We start from the raw sequence: 19,989 nt of genomic DNA, 5'->3' as shown, positions 1-19,989 counted from the left end.
GAAAAAAAGCTCTGAATGTTACAATTAAACCATTTTATTAAAAATAAAAACATGTAACATTCATTCCCTTTTGAAGTAGTACTCTTCTGCACATGTACACTTGTTCCACTGTTGAAAGCTTGTTAGGAAGTCCTGTTTTACTTTCGTCTTTGATCATGTCGAATTGCTGCCATTTCATCATTTATTTTAAACTTAGTGGCACACTGTAAAGTTTTTGTGACTAAAGTTGCAAAAATAAAATGGACATAGGGTGCTAGAAATGTCACTAAAAATTGGTGTCTGGCATTGATTTGAAAAGTCATCTGTTCTACTTTTCTGGTCTTTTCCTTTAGGACAGCTACTCACTAAAGTTTGAAAACTTCCATGCATGTAAAACATGACATTCACAGTTGAACCTTTGGGAAGACATTCTGTGTAAACCATTCTTTCCATGATGAAGAATGCATTGGTTGATAACTTTTTATACACCCATCTTTGACGGGTTATATTATGGCATGGCATTGTTCATCCATCCATTTTAGTTTCTGTGGCATATCTTTATCAATTCATATAGGATCACCAAACCTTGTATGCGAGTACCACTTTGGATGGTGGTGTTGCATACCATAACTAGGTCACTCTGACCTGCTTTTCACAAATTACTGCATACTAAAGGAAATCATTGTCCAGGCCATATATTGTCACCTTTAATAATTTGTTTGCTTCATGAAACTTGCAACAGGTATATTATGTACTTCAACACCCACACCAGACTAATGATTGATGACTAAATGTCGGGGGAGTTTTGTTGTGTGATCATATAGATGACTGGACTGTCACATCACATTTGCAAAGAAGTTAAAGTTTATAACTGAAAAATGTTATTACAGATGTGATTCAATGTTTCCCAAGTATGGATTTCCTCTGGAGTGACCACCTGGTGTAAACCATTGTCATTTCTGCTAGGTGTAAAGTGAAGAACTATCTTTGGTTTCTGCTGGACTTGAACTGGTGTCAGCTGTTTATGGTTCTTGTTTGTGTTGGCTTTATGCTGTATAGTGTAACTCCACAAATAATAACGAAGAATGCCACGAAGTACAGTATGTGAAACTGAAAACAAATATATACATATATATATATATAGTTATTTTACCGATGGATTTATTTGCCAGGGTTTCTGGCAGAAGGTAAAACGGGTATGGTGCCATACCCAAATATTTTGGCAGATTTTATTTTATTTTGACAAAATTAATTACTCTTATCATTACTGTATCATTTTCTTAACCCTGAGCCTAAACTTAACCCCCTGTTGACTGGTTGCATTCAATTCCATAGTGCCATACCCAAAAATTTCTTTCTGGCAGAAACAAGTTTGCACATAGTAAAATGTACAGAAAAATAAATATTTTTAAAAACTTTTTTTAATTTCATCTCATTACAATGGCAGATGCACCATTTTGAAATGTGTTTGATACATTGGATTTTTCTTGAAAAAAAAAAATTTGTTTTGTAAACAACTTGAGCACATTCTGCACACTTGTATGTAACACTACAAAAGCATTAATTTTTTTATCTGAAGTAGAAAGAAAAATGTTAACATTAATGAAAACACGGATCAATAAAAATGGACTGGCCCATTACCTGGTATTTAAATATAAAGATTCCCAGAATGACTGTGTAGAAGTCTGCTGACAATATGGAGATGTTAGCCATGGTCGCACTAGTGTACTTTATTATGATTGCCATACAAGTGTAGAGTAGAAACTGACACGCAAGGAATCCCAGCCATGGTAGTACTGAAATGGAACAAATTTAAAATTGATGGGTTTTGGTGGTTTAAAGCCACAATATCATCATGGTAGTACTGAAATAGAGAGAATTACAACCGATGATTTTTGGTGATTTATAGCCACAATATCGGCATGGTAGTACTGAAATAGAGAGAATTACAATTGATGGATTTTGGTGGTTTATAGCCACAAGATCAGCGTGGTAGTACTGAAATGGAGAGAATTACAACTGATGATTTTTGGTGGTTTATAGCCACAAGATCAGCGTGGTAGTACTGAAATAGAGAGAATTACAACTGATGATTTTTGGTGGTTTATAGCCACAAGACAGTGTCGTAGTACTGAAATAGAGAGAATTACAACTGATGATTTTTGGTGGTTTATAGCCACAAGATCATCTTCCCATCATTCAACATTTTTCACTAAAAACACATAACTACTGGTAGAAAAACAACAACAATGGTTATTAGTGTTGATTTAACTACATGGCTCTTTGCTAATTTTCTCTATAGATAGACAAAGAAATAAGGGAACATCTAGTATTGTAGACCAGATTTTAGTCTATTAGCATCATGATTTCTGTATAAAATATAAATATGTAAATATAAGGTTGGATTGAATGTCCGTAATATAAGATTGATGTTAGTAACATGGTTAACTTCCTGACACTGGAAAAAGGTTTTGGTCTTGTTGGTGTTGATGTGGTCTCTTATTTCAGTATACAATTTGCTCCTTTTATTTTAAAGGAACTGGTGAGTTTGCAGCTATTGAAAGATGTTTGCGATAATAGAGCCTTGTTGGCGACTACTATTTCATACTAAATACATTTTCTTGTTTAGATTACCAGTGTTTGTATATTGAATATGTTTACGGTAATATAATAATGTTTGTAGCACTCAGTTTTCACTTTATTTTGAGATATATCTCTCTTTTTTTTTTGTACATAAGAAATTATTGGGAGGTAAAATCCAGTCTGGGATACTACAAGCATTAGGACAACAACAAACGCCTTGTAAATAACAGAAAATGTATTTAATTTGTATGTTACATCATCAAAAAGACTTTATTGGTCGGAAACATTTTACAATGGTTGTGAACTCGGGACTGCCCTTTAACCATTCTTTGTGGAAGAAATAATGTTCTACTTACTTATCTTGTAAGATGTAAAATCTATTGTCTCTACTTCGTGTCTTTCAAGCACTGCACTAAAACAACAAAGTTGACACATTCATAATCATTCATGTAAAGTCTGAAACATGTTTACACTGGTTTTACACAAATATATATAAATAATATTTTCATATACTTCCATTTGTGACACCCAATAGCCGATGTATATTTTTGTGCTGGGGTGTCGTTAAACGTTCATTCATTCATTCATTAGAAGACATTTTGTTTGAGAGCTGTACAACCAGTTAGAGTAGATACAGCTATTGTAACAGGACTGGTACTGGTCTTGAGGGGCGTTCTCATTATGTGAGCAGTCGAATCGACTTGCCACATGCGATCAAATCGTACTGTGAGAACACCTAAATCTGAACGACATTAGTCGTATAAACGTATGAGTAGAGTCGTAAAGACAAATTACATGCAACAAATCACAGACTGAGAACACCGCTTTAACAGCGGGTGCAGAGCCTTGATAGAGGACTTTAATCCACAGCATACATCTTTTAAATAAAACAGCCATGGGGCTCAATTTGGCTTTTGGACGGCTATGGAACAAAATTTATAACCATTTGTTCTTTTTCTTTTTAAAAATAATATATACGCTGTCAAAAAAGAAACGCATAGGCAAAATAGTCGTGGAATTATCTCTTTAATACAAAGTGGCATAATTTCTTTATTTATGATCGTATCACTGTCAACTTTTAAATGATATGTGACAGTGTTCTTGCTATGGACAGACGGCATCATCACCAAACAGCGTCGCATGAGGGCGCTAAAATCAGTACCTTGTGTGGCCACAAGCAGTAGCAGTCACTGCGTGATATCTCCTTGGTATAGTCTGAATGAGTCTCTGAATCCAGGCACGTGGAATCCTAGCCCATTCTTCCTGCAGTGCATGTGACAGTTGTGGAAGCGTCGGAGGCTCTGGGTCACGCTGGCGTATACGTCTGTCCAGATCATCCCATAGATGTTCAATGGGGTTGTGATCTGGCGATCTTGATGGCCATGGCAGCACATTAATGTTCTCATTCTGTAGAAAATCCATTGTTACACGTGCCGTATGCTGCCTGGCATTGTCCTGCTGAAAGAGCTCTTTGTCAATCCAATATGGGAAGCATGTGACGGCGAAGAATTTCATCCAGGTAGCGTACAGCTGTCCGGTTGCCTTGTACGAACACAAGTTCACTTCTACCGGCGTATGACACTACCACATCATGACACTCCCTCCACCGAGACCGGCCTCGGTGGCGTAGTGGTTAGGCCATCGGTCTGCAGGCTGGTAGGTACTGGATTCGGATCCCAGTCGAGGCGTGGGATTTTTAATCCAGATATCGACTCCAAACCCTGAGTGAGTGCTCCGCAAGGCTCATTGGGTAGGTGTAAACCACTTGCACCGACCAGTGATCCATAACTGGTTCAACAAAGGCCATGGTTTGTGCTATCCTGCCTGTGGGAAGCGCAAATAAAAGATCCCTTGCTGCTAATCGGAAAGAGTAGCCCATGTAGTGGCGACAGCGGGTTTCCTCTCAAAATCTGTGTGGTCCTTAACCATATGTCTGACGCCATATAACCGTAAATACAATGTGTTGAGCGCGTCGTTAAATAAAATACTTCTTTCTTTTTTCTCCCTCCACCGAATCTGTCAACTTGGGCGACGCAGTTGTTGGCAAAACTTTCATTGCGGCATCTGTAAATGTGTTGTCGTCCATCATGTCGCTGTTGAAGGAAACGTGACTTGTCACTGAACCATACTCGTCACCAGTTTCCCAAGTTCCACCCCTGTACATTCGTGCACCAGCGAACACGGAAATGTCAATGTTGACGTCGCAGGACGGGGCCAACATATGGTCTCCTTGCCTGTAAACCAGCTTCTCAAGGTCGGTTCCAAATGGTTTGTGCAGACACCCTTCTCAAACCAGGTATGCGTCCAACAGTGTTCGTTACTGTGGCAGTTCGGTGACGCAAGTGCAGAACCCGCATGTAACGATCTTGTGCTGCAGTTGTTATGCGAGTTCTTCCACTTCTGGGCTGGTCTTCAGCTGATTGAAACTGCTGGTACCTGTCCCAGAGACAGATGGACGTTCATGTGGTGTGCGACTGCTGACTGCTGACCTAACTGGAGGCAGCCTATTGCAATATTTCTATTCGGCAGGCTTAGTCTTGGCATCTTGTAACTCTTCTAAGTCAAAATAGAAATGAGGCATCATTGCGAGCATTGCAGCTTTAAATACCCATCACTACCCCAATCTCCCCCCCCCCCCCCCCCCCCCCCCGAGTTTCACGTGCATTCGCCAAAATCTGACCATTTCACGCCGATTTCCTGTAATTTTTGCACAAAATGCGTTAAATTTGTTTTAGGGTGCATTTGGGCATGCTGTCCCATTCCAGGAACATTAACAAATATGGTCATTCAGCAACATTGTACAAAAAAAACTATATTTTGTAAAATCAAACACTTTTCTTCTTTCCCTATCACCTATGCGTTTCTTTTTTGACAGTATATTTTATTTATATTAAAAAAGACTTAATAATTTTTACTATCTTTAGCAATAAATGCTTGAATAAGAAACAATTCTCCAAAACATAATACAGAATATATTATGAAATTAATCTGCTAAATTAAATTAACAAAACATGATATAGTCAAGTAGATCAAAGACCGTACAACTGAATTCCACTGATGAAGCTGCCGAAGAGTCCCACCATTCCCAGGAACTCTGACCGGTCATACTGCTTGACAACGAATTCCTGACCTATGTTCGACACTCCGTATAAAATGGCTGCCAGGACGCAGAAAATATCACCTAGCCACTGTCGTGATCCTGAAGTGTAGTAAATAAATGAATAAATAAAAGTATATATTACTCCACTTTCGCAAGGAAAAAAATACGTCATGTAAAGCAGCTGCATTTATTGTGTTTGATGGATGACATGCATAGCTAACTGGAGTCATGTATTACTGTAGCCCCCCCCCCCCAATCTGTCTCTGATACTGGTAAGCTCCCATGCAAAAGATTTAACAGCTCCGTGCAGAGTTGTAGGGCCAAGCTTTACACTACACTGTCTCCTCCCACATTTACTATTAACCTTAGTCCAGCATTGTCAGGACAGGGCCTATGCTTATAAAACAAGTCTAGAATCAAATCTCTAATGACATCACACACAGTTTGGATGGCACTGCCATGACTTTTAAAAGTCTCGGATCTTTTTTAGTTTTGAATCTTGGACATCAAAAGTTTTATTAGCACAGGGCCTCCTAGCTGAGATGTGTGCTCAGGATAGTATGAATATAAGCACACGCTCACACACAGACACCCTCAACTGGATATAAGCACACATATTAGGGTCATATCTAGTGGGAGTGGGAGGGGGTATAGTAGTTGCATTTTCAAAAAAATACATAAAAAGTGCTTTTTTAGTTTTAAAGTGCCCTTGTTTTTCTTCCTAGAGAAAACCCTCTATTACTGTGCCCTGCTTCTTTTTATACTTGTTTTAGGTTAGGTTTGGCCCAGAAAATATATTTAGAATGGGAAAAAAAACAACCTTAAGTTTGTGCCTGACCTTGAGAATCTGAGTTACGTCCAGACAAGACGTCTGCTGCTATGAGTCCACCTGACCCCAGCAAACAGATGAAGGCTCCGGTAAAGTGAGTCGCGTGATACCGCACTCTGAGAAACACGGCAGACAGCAACATCACGGTCGGCAGACTTATACAGTCCAGCAACTAAGAAAGGAATCAATCAATCAATCAATCAATCAACAAATCAATCAACGAATCGATCAAAGAATGTTTAATGACAGTCCAGCATGGAACTTATATTAAGGCAACACCACTTGATATGAGTGTCTTGTATAAGAATAGCTGATTGTATGCATAGAAACAGATGACATCATAGTGTTGTCTTGTTATAATCAGCTATTCTCGTGGCTAATCTCGTACAAGGCATTCGCGTTGTGTGGTGTTGCCTTTAGGAAAGAAATAATTGTTAACAACACGTCAGCAAATTTTAAACTAAGGTTATTTTGAAAGGAAAGGACTATTTAACAAGACGTTGATACATTTTAAACTGAGGCTAATCTGAAAGGAAAGAAACATTTAACAGCACATTAACACATTTTAGACAGGCTATTTTGGCACTTACTTTTGATATACCAGTCATAGGGCACTGGTTCAAATGGGAGAAAACCCAATCAGAAAATGGATCCACCAAAGGGTTACAAGCACCCCAGTTGAGCGCTCTATACCAATTGAGTTACATCCCAGCAAAATGTCAAAAAGCAGAATGAGGTGTAAAATATATTATCTACATTAAATTCTATTAAAAAACTTGACGTATTTACATATTTTAAAATATGTATTAGTACTTGGTATATGGGAAATCCTTATTCTATTTGTCCAGTATTTTCTATTGACCGAGTGTGCCACTAAGAGAGATTATTCCTACAGTACCTGGACACTTGTCACAGTTGTATATGAGTACGCCTTGATAGCTAAATAGTTGGCTTCGACATCTACCAATGAGAGAAGCAGATACTTCCACCAGTAATTCTTCAACAGGAAACCAAATGTTCTCTCTTTGTAGCGACATGCCAGGATCACAGTGAAAACCAGACAGAGCAGAACATAGTTGACAAAACTCTGAGCTGAAACATAAAACAAAGCTTCAGTGATGAACTATACAATGTTTGGGGTTTTCATTAAATATACCAGCATTTACAGACAGGGTTTTCTGAGATAGGTTTACATACCTTCGTTGGCATAGCCAGGATTTTATATTGGGGGGGGGGGGGGGGGGGGGGGGGGGGGGGAGAGAGAGAGGGAGGAGGCACCCAGATTGTCGGTGTCTGTTTCACATGTGTTAAATGTGCAGGCACATATAACAGTTGTTGGAAGAGAAAAAAAAAGAGGTGTGATTGGTGGGGGGGGGGGGGACATGGCCTATATGACCTCCTGACTACACCAGTGAATACATTTTTTTATTTCACATAAAATGACACCAGGATGACCAGAAACACACTGGATTTGCCAAAATTTATAACTTAAATGTTCAAGAAGTCGTAAGTAATGGGTAATTTAATGGTAGAAAAACTATAATAGCTAAACATTTTACACTGACGACCAGTAACAAGTGAACTTCTCATATATTGTTTTCGCTTCTTATTTATTTCAATAAATAGGAAGTGAAAACAATATACATGTCTGTATATGTCTGTATTTTTTTATTTATTACATACATGTACCTGTTTTTAATTTAATATAATGACACTTTCTTAAATCTATGACCAATACTCCTTTCATAGATTTACTTAAGGTTAAGAAAATGTAATAAAAGTACAATGTATATCCATACACAGAAATGCCAACATCTCTTTCACTAACAACTACCATAGTCATTAACCTCTGTCCTGGACAAACAGTGTGTGTTTAGGACAGTGTGCTGGAATCTTAACTCAATAAAACAAATGTAGGTGATTAGCCACATTTTCCTAGCAGCAGCAGATATTTTTAAAATCGAAAAATTATATACCCGGTATACAAAATTGTCAGTCATTTGTTCTACTAAATATATCAGGGCTTCTAGATTATGGTAGGCCCACTCCCATGGGTAATGATATTCAATGTTGGGCTAGTAAATAACTACTATTGCCATACCCAATGGCTAGTGAATTTTTTTGGGTCAAATGTTGCAGTTAAGTCGATTTTGTAAATATGAATATCCTGCCCTCAACACAACCCCCCAATGTTAGTGGTTTTAAGCTCTATCTCCCTCTTTAAGTGAAATATCTAATTATTACTATTATTTAGTAAAATTGTATTAACTTAAAGTAAAGTAGGGCAAGTGAATTTTTAATCGTGGCTAGTACATTTTTTAAATCACAGATCCCATGGACTGTGGATTTTATAAATATTCTAGAAGTACTGATATATGTTGTAAAAAACCCCACATTATACATACAACTGAATCCTGTAAGTGCTCTAGAAAGGGTTCAACCCATCAAGTAGTTCACCCTAACCATTTGGTCAACACCGTGTAATTCGGGATATCTTTTTGGTTCCATAGTTCAACCCAACAAGATTCCACTATATAAGATTTATTTTTAAAATGTTGAAGATTTGGTTTAAAATGGCTTCTGACCTGCTGGTGTGTGCACTCCCTCCTGAGCGAGAAGTCCGGTAAAGATTCCAGTTCCACAGAGTAACAATGACAAGAACTGTCCCAGCAAAAGTGCCTTTAGGAACTCCCTGAATAACAAAAAATAACACCAGGTGGAAATAGTGCCTTCAGGAACTCCCTGAGTAACAAAAAATAACATCACGTGCAAATAGTGCCTTCAGGAATTCCCTGAGTAACAAAAAATAACATCAGGTGCAAATAGCGCCTTCAGGAACTCCCTGAAAACAAAAAATAACATCAGGTGCAAATAGCACCTTTGGGAACTCCCTGAAAACAAAAAATAACATCAGGTGCAAATAGCAACTTCGGGAACTCCCTGAAAACAAAAAATAACATCGGGTGCAAATAGCAACTTCCTGAATAACAAAAAATAACATCAGGTGCAAATAGCATCTTTAGGAACTCCCTGAATAATAACAAAAATAACATCAGATGCAAATAGTGCCAAGACAAAAACTGAGGTGAATGAAAAGATACTCAGGGTTCGTAGTGGTCTGTAAATTCCTTCAAAGTCTTTGAATTTAAAAAAATATATTTTTAGGTCTTTGAAAGTCTTTGAATTGTAATGAAAATCTTTACATTCTCGTATTGTGTTCATTCTTTTATTTTATTATTCATTTTTCTTCAATCAATGTCAATATTCTGACCTTTCTGAACTACACTTGTAATGCATTGTTTACAGCGCCCATGCTTATTTTCACTGGTTTAGAATCGCTATGGAGCTTGCAAGGTCTATTGTGATTTTGAATTAAGTGTTGATCAATGTTGGGTGTTTACCACACTTGTGATATTCAGGGAAACACTAGCACCTTCAACCATATTCGTCAATCGTTATCTGTTAATTAAAATACTACCAATGTTACACGTTTAACCTGTCATGATGCATGTAAAAAAATCCCAATTTCTTGTCATGGACAGCAACATACATGAACTGATTGGGTATTTTTATGGCATTCTATTGTCTTTGACCATTGTGTAAAAGTCTGAAAATGGCAGATAAATGTCTTTGAATTTGTTTGGTCTTTAAGGCTACAAACACGATACTGCATATAATTGTTTTTTAGTTAATTCCCACACACCATTTTTTTCCATTTGGAGGGGGTATTCCAAGAGGGGGGGGGGGGGTTTGGAGGGGGGTTTGACCTGGATTCAGAGTGAATGTTGTTGTTGCAAAAATTACCATTTGGCTTTGATGTTAAAAGGACTTTTTTAATTTTAGTTCTAAATAAGTTTTCCTTTGAAGGTTACAAATGAAACAGACAAAAAGAATAACCTGTCTTACTCTTGAAACATTAAAAAATCCAGATTTAATTATGATCATATTTCCATTTTACTCACCTGTTACAAATGTTATGGAAGCATTTTTTCATCAAGCCATGTTGTGACACTTCATCGTTATATTTTATAATGTCATTATCATCATCTGCAGCAGCATCACTCTGAATGTCTGATTTATTCATAGTGATCCTGAACAACAATTTGAAAAAATTTAATACAGTGACACACATACACATGCAAACAACAGATCATTAAATATCCAAGTGTTACAATGTTTGTGCTAATACAAAATTAACAGGCAATTTAGTACTACATGGAAACAGATGGTGTTTTATGATGAGCATGAAAATTATTGAGTGTTGTTATATCAGAAGTAACTGCATAAGTTAACATAGCTTATCTGTCTATATATACTCAACTAAATTAATTAAAGGCCAGTAGATATTTTTGACATTTTTCTTGAAGTAAGGTAAACAAATATATGGGCTCACTGACAGGGATCAATCCCAGACTGACCGCGTATGAAGCGAGCTACATCCCGCCCCCGGACAGGTCTGTTTGCACCAATACAATCTAATTTGACAAACAAGACTGATGTGTGTGGAAGCAGATGCAGATGTATAAAAGGGATTAATCTGATTACTGCCTCACTACATTCATCTTCGTATTTATCACCTTCTGACTTTCATTCTCATCATCTTAACAAAAAGAACTGTTTGATTTCTCCTACACTTTAAAGCTGTATCCTAACCAGACACGTGCAACGTGGGTGATGTGAGCAACATGTCACTATTTATATCCTAACCAGACGTGACCATAACGACAGTCTCCAATTTTGAAATTATCTTCGACCGTCAAAATCGCCAAGTATAACTAGTATGATTGGTTAATATATATTTATCGCTAGTGTCGTGCGTGAAAAATTTAAACAATTCCTATCGGTACTATGTCACGCGCTCGTCTGCATCAATATGATAAAGATAAAGATAAAAACTTTATTGCATATAAACATTCCACATACGGAACTGGATGCAAAACATATGCATAAACAAGAAACAAACAAAAGGACTAAATAAGGACTAATTATGGGCACTGTATGGGTGTGGTTAGAATGCAGCAGTTGAAATGTTATAAAAACAATTGCTTGTGTCGCCTGCGTCCAGTTAGGATACAGCTTTAGTCTGGCCAAAGCTGATGGAAAATAGTAGGTGCCTGCCAGATGGCCACAACAGGCAAGTATATCATGGTTGAAAAGATGTGGAGATGGACAGCAAATGAAGTTGAAAGACTGTCAGATCAGGAATAAATTTTTAAAAAGGAACAGTTCAGTACAATTTAATTGTAAATAAACCTTCAAAATACACTGCTCATTCTCATATTCTATCAAAGCGTCTTTTTTTTTAAAGGGGGAGGGGAGGGGAATGAATGTCTTTTGCAAATATGTAAAATCCAGTAAGAAATGACAGGAAGAACATTGTTGTTTTGTTTTGAAAGCATAAGTTCACATTTAACCCTTTCCACTATACAAGTATGCTTGTAAAATTGTTGGTACCTGTGAACAGACAGTAAATCAATTTCTCATACATGTTATTTGGATCTTAAATTTAACAACACTTTAGTATGAACATGAACAACTCGGTCGAACATGTTGTTAAATATACATGTGCAGTAATTATTAGTATAACACAAGATGCATGTACATTAAATAATGCAAATCAAAATAAAGAAAATGTAACATTTTAATTGTTTTACTTACATGTACTTGATGCTGGTTTAACTGGTATAAACTTTACATGGTTTGTCTTTTTAATGAACCATGCATCTGGTTTGTACTGCATACTGTTAGACAAACTTCTCTGCATAAAGAACTTGGTCAGATTACCGATAACAAAGTTTGCTTGTTTTAGAAATGTCATAAAAATAGGTATGTGCATCCAGTGTGGGTCACTTCTTATTGAACATGAAACCATGAGTGCATCATCCTAAATCAAATCATCTTGTTGGTACCTGGATTATCACACAACCAATAACTGAAAAAAATAGTATAAAATTATTTATCTAAACATAAATTAACTTTAATAAGTAAGACAATAATAATGTTATGACCTGTATTTATTGTAGTTCTTTTCTCAGATATATAGGGGTGGACGTAGCTTGATAACGTTTGGTCTAAGATTAATCCCTGTTGGGGGACCTATTTGGCTATTTCATATGAACCAATGCACCATGATGTGACTGGCCTCGGTGGCATAGTGGTTAGGCCATCAGTCTACAGGCTGGTAGGTACTGGGTTCGGATCCCAGTCAAGGCATGGGATTTTTAATCCAGATACCGACTCCAAACCCTGAGCGAGTGCTCGGCAAGGCTCAATGGGTAGGTGTAAACCACTTGCACCGACCAGTGATCCATAACTGGTTCAACAAAGGCCATGGTTTGTGCTATCCTGCCTGTGGGAAGCGCAAATAAAAGATCCCTTGCTGCTAATCGGAAAGAGTAGTCCATGTAGTGGAGACAGCAGGTTTCCTCTCAAAATCTGTGTGGTCCATAACCATATGTCTGATGTCATATAACCGTAAATAAAATGTGTTGAGTGCGTCATTAAATAAAACATTTATTTCTTCCATGACTGCTACATGTGTATCAAAGGCTCATATATACCACAACCTTTAATGTACCCATCACTAAGGGCACTCAATCATGCAACCATTTGCATTGCAATGAGTTCTCTGCTGTTGAGCTACATCTTGCCCCATCGTCAAGGAAGAAAATAAAATTTGTTTGGTTTAACGCAGTGTTCAAAATAAATAGGGGATATTTGAATTTAAATATGAAAACGTACGTGAAATAAATTGTTTACATGTAGCAGCAGAATATTAACACAAGACCATGGCCAACCCTAACTTGGACCTTTCTCCCATCAAACGGGAATTAATATGTATCAGTGACGGAGTTTCAAACGACACAACTAGAACACATTCATTTATTAATTGTTGACTATTGGATGTCAAACATTTGGTAATTTTTATGCAAGTCTTAGAAAGGAAACGGTACCTGGGTTAGTGTTTCTGGAGATTTACACACACACACACACACACACACACATTATAATGTACGTTTCTTGGTGTACTTTTTAATACAGTAACTTGTGCACTTTTACATTTAGTTTTTCGGGGGGGGTTTTGTAAATAATTTCTGGTTGATTTTTTTTTTTAAGTAGGAACAAAACTAAAAACGTTTTGGAAATAAAAAAATAAAAAATATATATATTATATTTTTGTGTGCACTTTAAAAAAACAATCGGCTTAAAATATAGCTGTAGACTTTCCTTTTTAAAACTCTACATCCACTCCCAATGAACAAAAAAACACAACACAAAATGGCATCTGTCAGTGATATATAAACTTTTAAAACATCATGTAATACCAAAATTACTTCATGAAACTATGATGACTTGAAAGTGTACGGTGGTAGTAAGTAGTAGTTCCCTTGTGTGGTCAGTAAGTATGCTTATTTGGTAATAACACTCTATAACTGAATTTTTCTCGTGAAAAGCACTACACAGCCTACATGACAGTTAGTTCATTTCACGAGATGCACGTGATTTCCAAGTTAATACATTCCAACGGGATAAATAATGGTACAACAAAACACAAAATCGATAGGATGAAAGTCTATTTTACCAGCTGATTATAAAGTTGTATTATTCTCGCTTATTGGTTGTTCAAATTCTCACTATCCAATAAGCAACTGGCTTTTATCAACATTCGGTAAACCAAAACAGGAAGTCGCCCTTCAACCAGAATAGTGAATGAAAGTTGTAAAATTGTTATTTACTGAAAAACAAGAAGATAATACACTGTACGTAAAGGGGATTAATTTGGTGATATTTTCACCAATTCATTCAGCTTTACTATGGTAGAACCTATATTTGAATACCAGTTTCGATTGATTTTAATAGGCGATAGTACAGTTGGAAAGTCGTCGATATTGCGTTATTTTACTGATGGCAAGTTCGATGATCAGTGTGATCCAACTGTCGGAGTGGATTTTTACGCTCGGCTGATTGAAGTAAAACCTGGAGTACGCGTCAAACTTCAGTTGTGGGACACTGCTGGCCAAGAACGTTTTAGGTAAATCACTGTTCATTTGGCTATTGTGTTGACAAAAATTATGTAATTTATTCAACATGGTTTCCAAAATTTTCAGACATTATGTAATGGATCAATGTATTGGCTGATAATAGTAACTAGTATGGCTTTTCAGGACTAACCATTACACCTAAACCTACATCTAAAAATTATAAATTGTATATTATATTTTTAAATCTGACTAATGTCATTACTGATCAACATTGATGTAACATTACTTGAAGTTAAAAGTTAATTTTGTTTAACAACACCACTAGAGCACATTGATTGATGTTACATACATGTGCTTATTTCAATATATGTAAACTATAATTAGAAATATAGTAAATACTTACCCAGAGCTCGAACTTGAGAATTTGTCTCCCACAGCAATTTTTAAAAGAATTGCCATGGGTGAAACAGCGCACCGACAGCAATTTTGAGCCTGCCTATGGCAGTTTTTAAAACGTGACATTTGCAGAAAATAAACATGAGTGAAAGTTTATTTTGCTGTGTGTAGACATATTTTTAATTGTGCAGCTGTTAAAATATTGGCAGATAATGTACACCAAGTGTATATATTTTGCCATTGTTAAGAAGCTTCAGGGACGGCATTTGTGCTGTCAGTGATGCTCTTTACCTACAGCAATTTATATCTCGACAATGACAATTGCCACTCAGTGTTCGAGATTAACGTTATCCCGATATCCCGGGGATACCAGAATTTAATTTTGGATACCAGACTTCAAGAACCCAGTATCCCACCGGGATGCCATATAATACTAAATTCTCAGGTGGGATACCAGATTTTGAAATGTTAGTATCCAACTGGGATACTGGCCAAAAAATTTAATCTCGAACACTGCCACTGGTGCCGTCATTAAGTTCGAGCCCTGCTTACCACTCTATCTGTTATTTAAAAATTTATAATTGACTTGTATATAACAACATTGCTTAATTTTAAAAGCCTTTCACCCCCAAAAATTGTTTTATTTCTAATCTGAATATCACTATGATTCATTTCCCGGTAACTTTTGTTTCTTTTATCAAATTCATTTGGTACATGTATTTTTCACTTTTAATCAAGGATTTTATAAGCTTAAATTTCATTTTATGTAAAAAATACTCATTGATCAATATTGTACATGTATATATAATACACTGGATCATTTTTAATATTATATTTTACCTTTCAGATCAATAACAAGATCATACTACCGTAATTCTGTTGGTGTGATGATGGTTTATGACATAACAAAGAGAACCAGTTATGAGAATATAAAGGACTGGCTGGAAGAAGCCAGAACCCACATTGACCCTCACCGTGCTGTGTATCTAGTGTTAGGACACAAATGTGACCGCGAGGAAGAGCGGCAAGTGACAGCACGAGAAGGAAGGCGATTTGCTGAGATTCATGGCCATAAATTTATGGAAACCTCGGCCAAAACTGGGCAGAACATCGAAGAAGCGTTTTCTTCCATTGCTAAAGATATTTACCAGCAAATTGAGGATGGTATTATTAAAGTTGAAGATGGTTGGGATGGAGTGAAATACGGCTTTACAAGGCCCCATGAGACGGTGCATCTACTGGAGGGAGAACCAGAAGGAGGGGGTTGCTGTTGATAGAGTGACGTTCTTTTACCTGACGTCTTTCTGCGTAACTTCAGTGAACTTCACCTTGTTTCCTGGCTTGCCACAAGTGTTTGCTAAATAATGCATTGTTAATGTTTCACTGATATCTTGATCTACAACATTTGAGTTCCTCTTTTACATAAAAGTTTGGGTATTTTGCTTTAGGAAATTTTATGACAATCATGTGTCAGCTATTTTTCTGAGTAATACCTGGTAATTTTTTATTATTATTTTTTAAATAACATTTTAAAGCAAACTTATTTACGAAAACAAATTGTTTATATTATATGCATTTGAGATGTACATATCCATGTATGTACTAAGATTCTTAAGGAAATCAATTTTTATAGATTTCTTTTCTTTTTTAATGTTTATGTTCCTCAGGAACTTAAAATATTAGAAGACCGAGTTGGTCAGTTTATACTAAAGACAAAAAACTGAAGAATTTTTCATATTATTTCATTAAGTGCCCATGGCAGGATGCATGAACCTTAATAATAGCAAACAATAATAGCAAATATTTTTTTTTTTTAAATATACGAAATGTTAAAAAAAAACCCTCAATAAACTTAATTTTACCTGCACTGTCACATTGTAGAGATACATAATAATTACTATGACAATATAAACAACTTTGCAATTTACTCTAATAGTAATACATTTGCATTGAGATTGCTTGTGGTGCTTTGATCTACCAAAACATTAATGTTTATTTGTTCTTGTTTCATATTACATGCATTATACTGTATATTTGAGGAAACTTTGTGATGTATAAAAACACCATGGAAGTGTGTTGTTATTTTACTCAAGATTGATATCATTTATGATTATTATTTTATGGAACATTCAACAGAGTATTCAAATTCAAATATAGTACTTAAGGCAGTGGTCTTTGTATACAGTGTGATTTTTCAACCTTTCACAAACTTTGAAAATAGTATAAATCTACACCAATTGAAAATAATTATTTATAATTTCATAAAAAAAATTCTTTGAATTTTAAAGGTGAATGTCTGTATTTTTCATTCCCCTACTCACCCTGCATTAGGCCCGCTTTCCATTAACACTATTGTATGCATTTCTGTGTGCAGAAATGTGCTTTTCCATATCTGAAAGCTAGCAGATTACAATACAAAATTTTACATTGTCTCAATGTACTTTACGCCGACTGTAAATGCTTCACATTATGACGTCACCGTGCTGAAAAACTGGCTCACGGAAAAACGCTTGTCAATTGACTTTTTCTTTCCCCAGCACACTGAATACCTGCGCTGAATCGCATGTAAGGAAAAGGTTCTATGTAAATGCACTGTATCGATAAACTCGTGTGAAATTGTATTAATGGAAAGCGGGCCTCAAGTAAAGCTGTCAAAATTGATTTAAATGGTTTTTTGTTATCTGCAGACCCATTACTAGGAATTCGATATCAAATATATATATAGATGTTAGTTAATTAGCCTACATCACACCCCATATATATGTGAATATTTCTGGAATTGTTGTGTAGTAAATTAGCATTTCAAGTACATTATTATACTCATACACATATTGTATTACTGTTAAGATTAAAATGCTTTGTTTATATTACTTATGTCATGGGCCTGAAAAATTGCAAAAAATTTCATTTCAGTCACACATCACTCTTGTAAATCATGTTTGGCATAATCCATTTTTTGTTTCGATATAAATCTAGCCTGTTTTAGAATGGCTTATATTTATAAAAATTTGTGTAATCTATTTATTCTCTGATATGCCTGTATTGTTTGTGTTAATTATCATCAGGGTTTTTTGGGGAATTTTTCATTTTTGTTTATAAAGGAGCAGTATTTTGTTTTTCGATTAAACTGCTATATGATTTAAATACTAGAAGTATATTGGTTTATAATTTCTTATTATTTATCATTAATAATATGTGTGCTTTTTATTTGTTATCAAGGCTATGATACTTGTACTTATCTGTACGTTCTATTTATTATTATTATTTCTGTTTTCATTTAATAGCAACCAAATAGAGGGTCCCTACCCACCTGTATTCCCAGCTTATTTACAGTTTACCCTTGGATTGAAATAGTTTTGGTGGGGCGGGGTTCATCTTAGATAATACTTTTAAAAGAGCAATAAAACTTGTTAAAACATTTGGAGGAGGTTCTTTTCCTGGGTATTCATTCCTTTTGTGAACATATCAAAGATCCTTAACAGACTGAGTCAACATCACTTCAACTCCATGGTGAAATCATCTTGCCACTTGGGGAAAACTGTAAAGAGTATGGGCCGAATTTATAGAGCCTGTTTATGTCTTACACGTGTGTACTACATACATTTACAATGCTTAAACACCGGTATCTAAGAAAAACAGGCTTCGTAAATTCGGCCCTAAATGTTTCATAATTTGGTTGTAAATTTATATGTGTTTTTAAGTTATTTTATATTTGTTGAGATATTCTGAATGAAGTTCATTTGTGTGAATCACTGGGTGATATTCTCAAAATGTAGCACGGTCTGCTGAAATGGGGGGCAGTCTGAATGCCATATTTATTACAGATTCTACAGATACCTTCCAGCTTACTATTGGCATTATTCCAGATATATCCTAAATTCGTCATTTTCAGGAGTGGTTTATAAAGGCCATTCCTATTGGTCACATGACAGGTTTTACTGTTAGGAAAAAGAGAAGTAAAAATTAGTTTGAAACCTCTGTAAAATTGTGTAAAGTGAAACTCAGTTACATGTAAATGGATATCTCCATATAATAAATACATGTACATGATTCGTATTTTATTAGAAGTATCAACATATATATTCCTGAATAATAAACAAGAAACATCATAGTCATAAAAATTTTTTATACTTACAAACATTGTTTCAGTAAAAGTCGACCAGCAATCTTGCATCTGATGGATTTTTTGTGCATTTATGAAAACATACAAAATGCACTTTTATCTATGATTCGTTACACATTGGTTTATAATGATACTTGTAATTTTATCTAACTTGTACATGTCAAAACCTTCAGTGGATATAGGCACATAAATAGAGTTTTTGTTTGTTGGTTTCTACTATCATTGTCTAGATTGAATATCAAAGAATACCATTTTACAAAGTTAGAAACCGAAGTGGTTTGTTTATCTGCATTTCTATGGTACATAATTAGTATTTCATATGTGTTCATCATTGTTATTCTGTGATTACCTGTCCATACGTCTTTATGTTTGTTTTCGTTAGTGCTAATTAGACTGAAACTCAACTCTTCTGTCTCCCTTAAATTTCAGTGCTGTACTGGTACTGTATAAAATTTTTGCATTTCTGATTATTTCAATGTACCTTGTGTTTTAAGTCTCTCTATGGTTCTACTGTTAGATATTTATGTACATGTATCCACAATTAATTTATTTTGTTGACTGGTGTATTTACCAACATAGTGTTGTGCCCTTTTCTCAATTGTAGTGCAATAATTGATAAGGTGTATTTGTTTTTAATCTTTGTGGCATACTGAATATTTTGCGACTGTGAATGTTAATGTGATTAAAAATATCAGTTTGCACATGGCTTGGTGATTTTTATTTAATCTGTTCCAACCTGCAATCAGTAACTTGAATATTCAGACATATTGACGACACCCAAGTATTCTAAATGTCTATTACTTTAAAGATCTTGAGGCATCCATCTGTTCTGAAGGTCTATTACTAAGGTCTGCTTTCCATAAACACGATTCTGTGCGCATGGAAATGTGTTTTTCCATATCTGCGTTATTGCACATGGAAATGTGCTTTTTCATATGTACACATATATATGCGTTTTCACAAGCTGATTATATATTTTTTTTAAATATGTCATCAA

General features: G+C 35.6%; 2 protein-coding genes across 3 annotated transcripts; one reads left to right on the top strand and one right to left on the bottom strand.

Annotated features, from left to right (window-relative positions):
• Positions 1-12: 12 nt before the first annotated feature.
• Positions 13-14,070, bottom strand: LOC121372647 (solute carrier family 35 member F1-like). 2 transcript variants are annotated; one of them, XM_041499090.1, is made up of 10 exons: positions 13,817-14,070; positions 12,150-12,423; positions 10,454-10,582; positions 9,077-9,183; positions 7,390-7,583; positions 6,501-6,663; positions 5,605-5,761; positions 2,919-2,974; positions 1,621-1,775; positions 13-1,089 (listed from the first exon to the last, which is right to left on the bottom strand). In XM_041499090.1, coding segments are annotated over exons 2-10 (1,059 nt in total). In that variant the 5' UTR covers positions 12,152-12,423; positions 13,817-14,070; the 3' UTR covers positions 13-993. The 2 variants fall into 2 exon arrangements, with proteins under 2 accessions (XP_041355024.1, XP_041355023.1); XM_041499089.1 differs by having other exon boundaries at positions 13,826-14,070.
• Positions 14,071-14,174: 104 nt separating this feature from the next.
• On the top strand, positions 14,175-19,691 carry LOC121372646 (ras-related protein Rab-39B-like). The gene is made up of 2 exons (XM_041499088.1): positions 14,175-14,523; positions 15,717-19,691. Exons 1-2 carry the CDS (start codon positions 14,306-14,308, stop codon positions 16,141-16,143), a joined length of 645 nt encoding a protein of 214 aa, XP_041355022.1. The 5' UTR covers positions 14,175-14,305; the 3' UTR covers positions 16,144-19,691.
• The last annotated feature ends 298 nt before the right edge of the window (positions 19,692-19,989 follow it).

The sequence above is a fragment of the Gigantopelta aegis genome, chromosome 4, assembly GCF_016097555.1.
Source record: "Gigantopelta aegis isolate Gae_Host chromosome 4, Gae_host_genome, whole genome shotgun sequence".
In the NCBI taxonomy this organism is placed as follows: domain Eukaryota; kingdom Metazoa; phylum Mollusca; class Gastropoda; order Neomphalida; family Peltospiridae; genus Gigantopelta; species Gigantopelta aegis.
The sequence above is the reverse complement of the archived record's forward strand: the minus strand, read 5'-3'. Positions and strand labels throughout refer to the sequence as shown.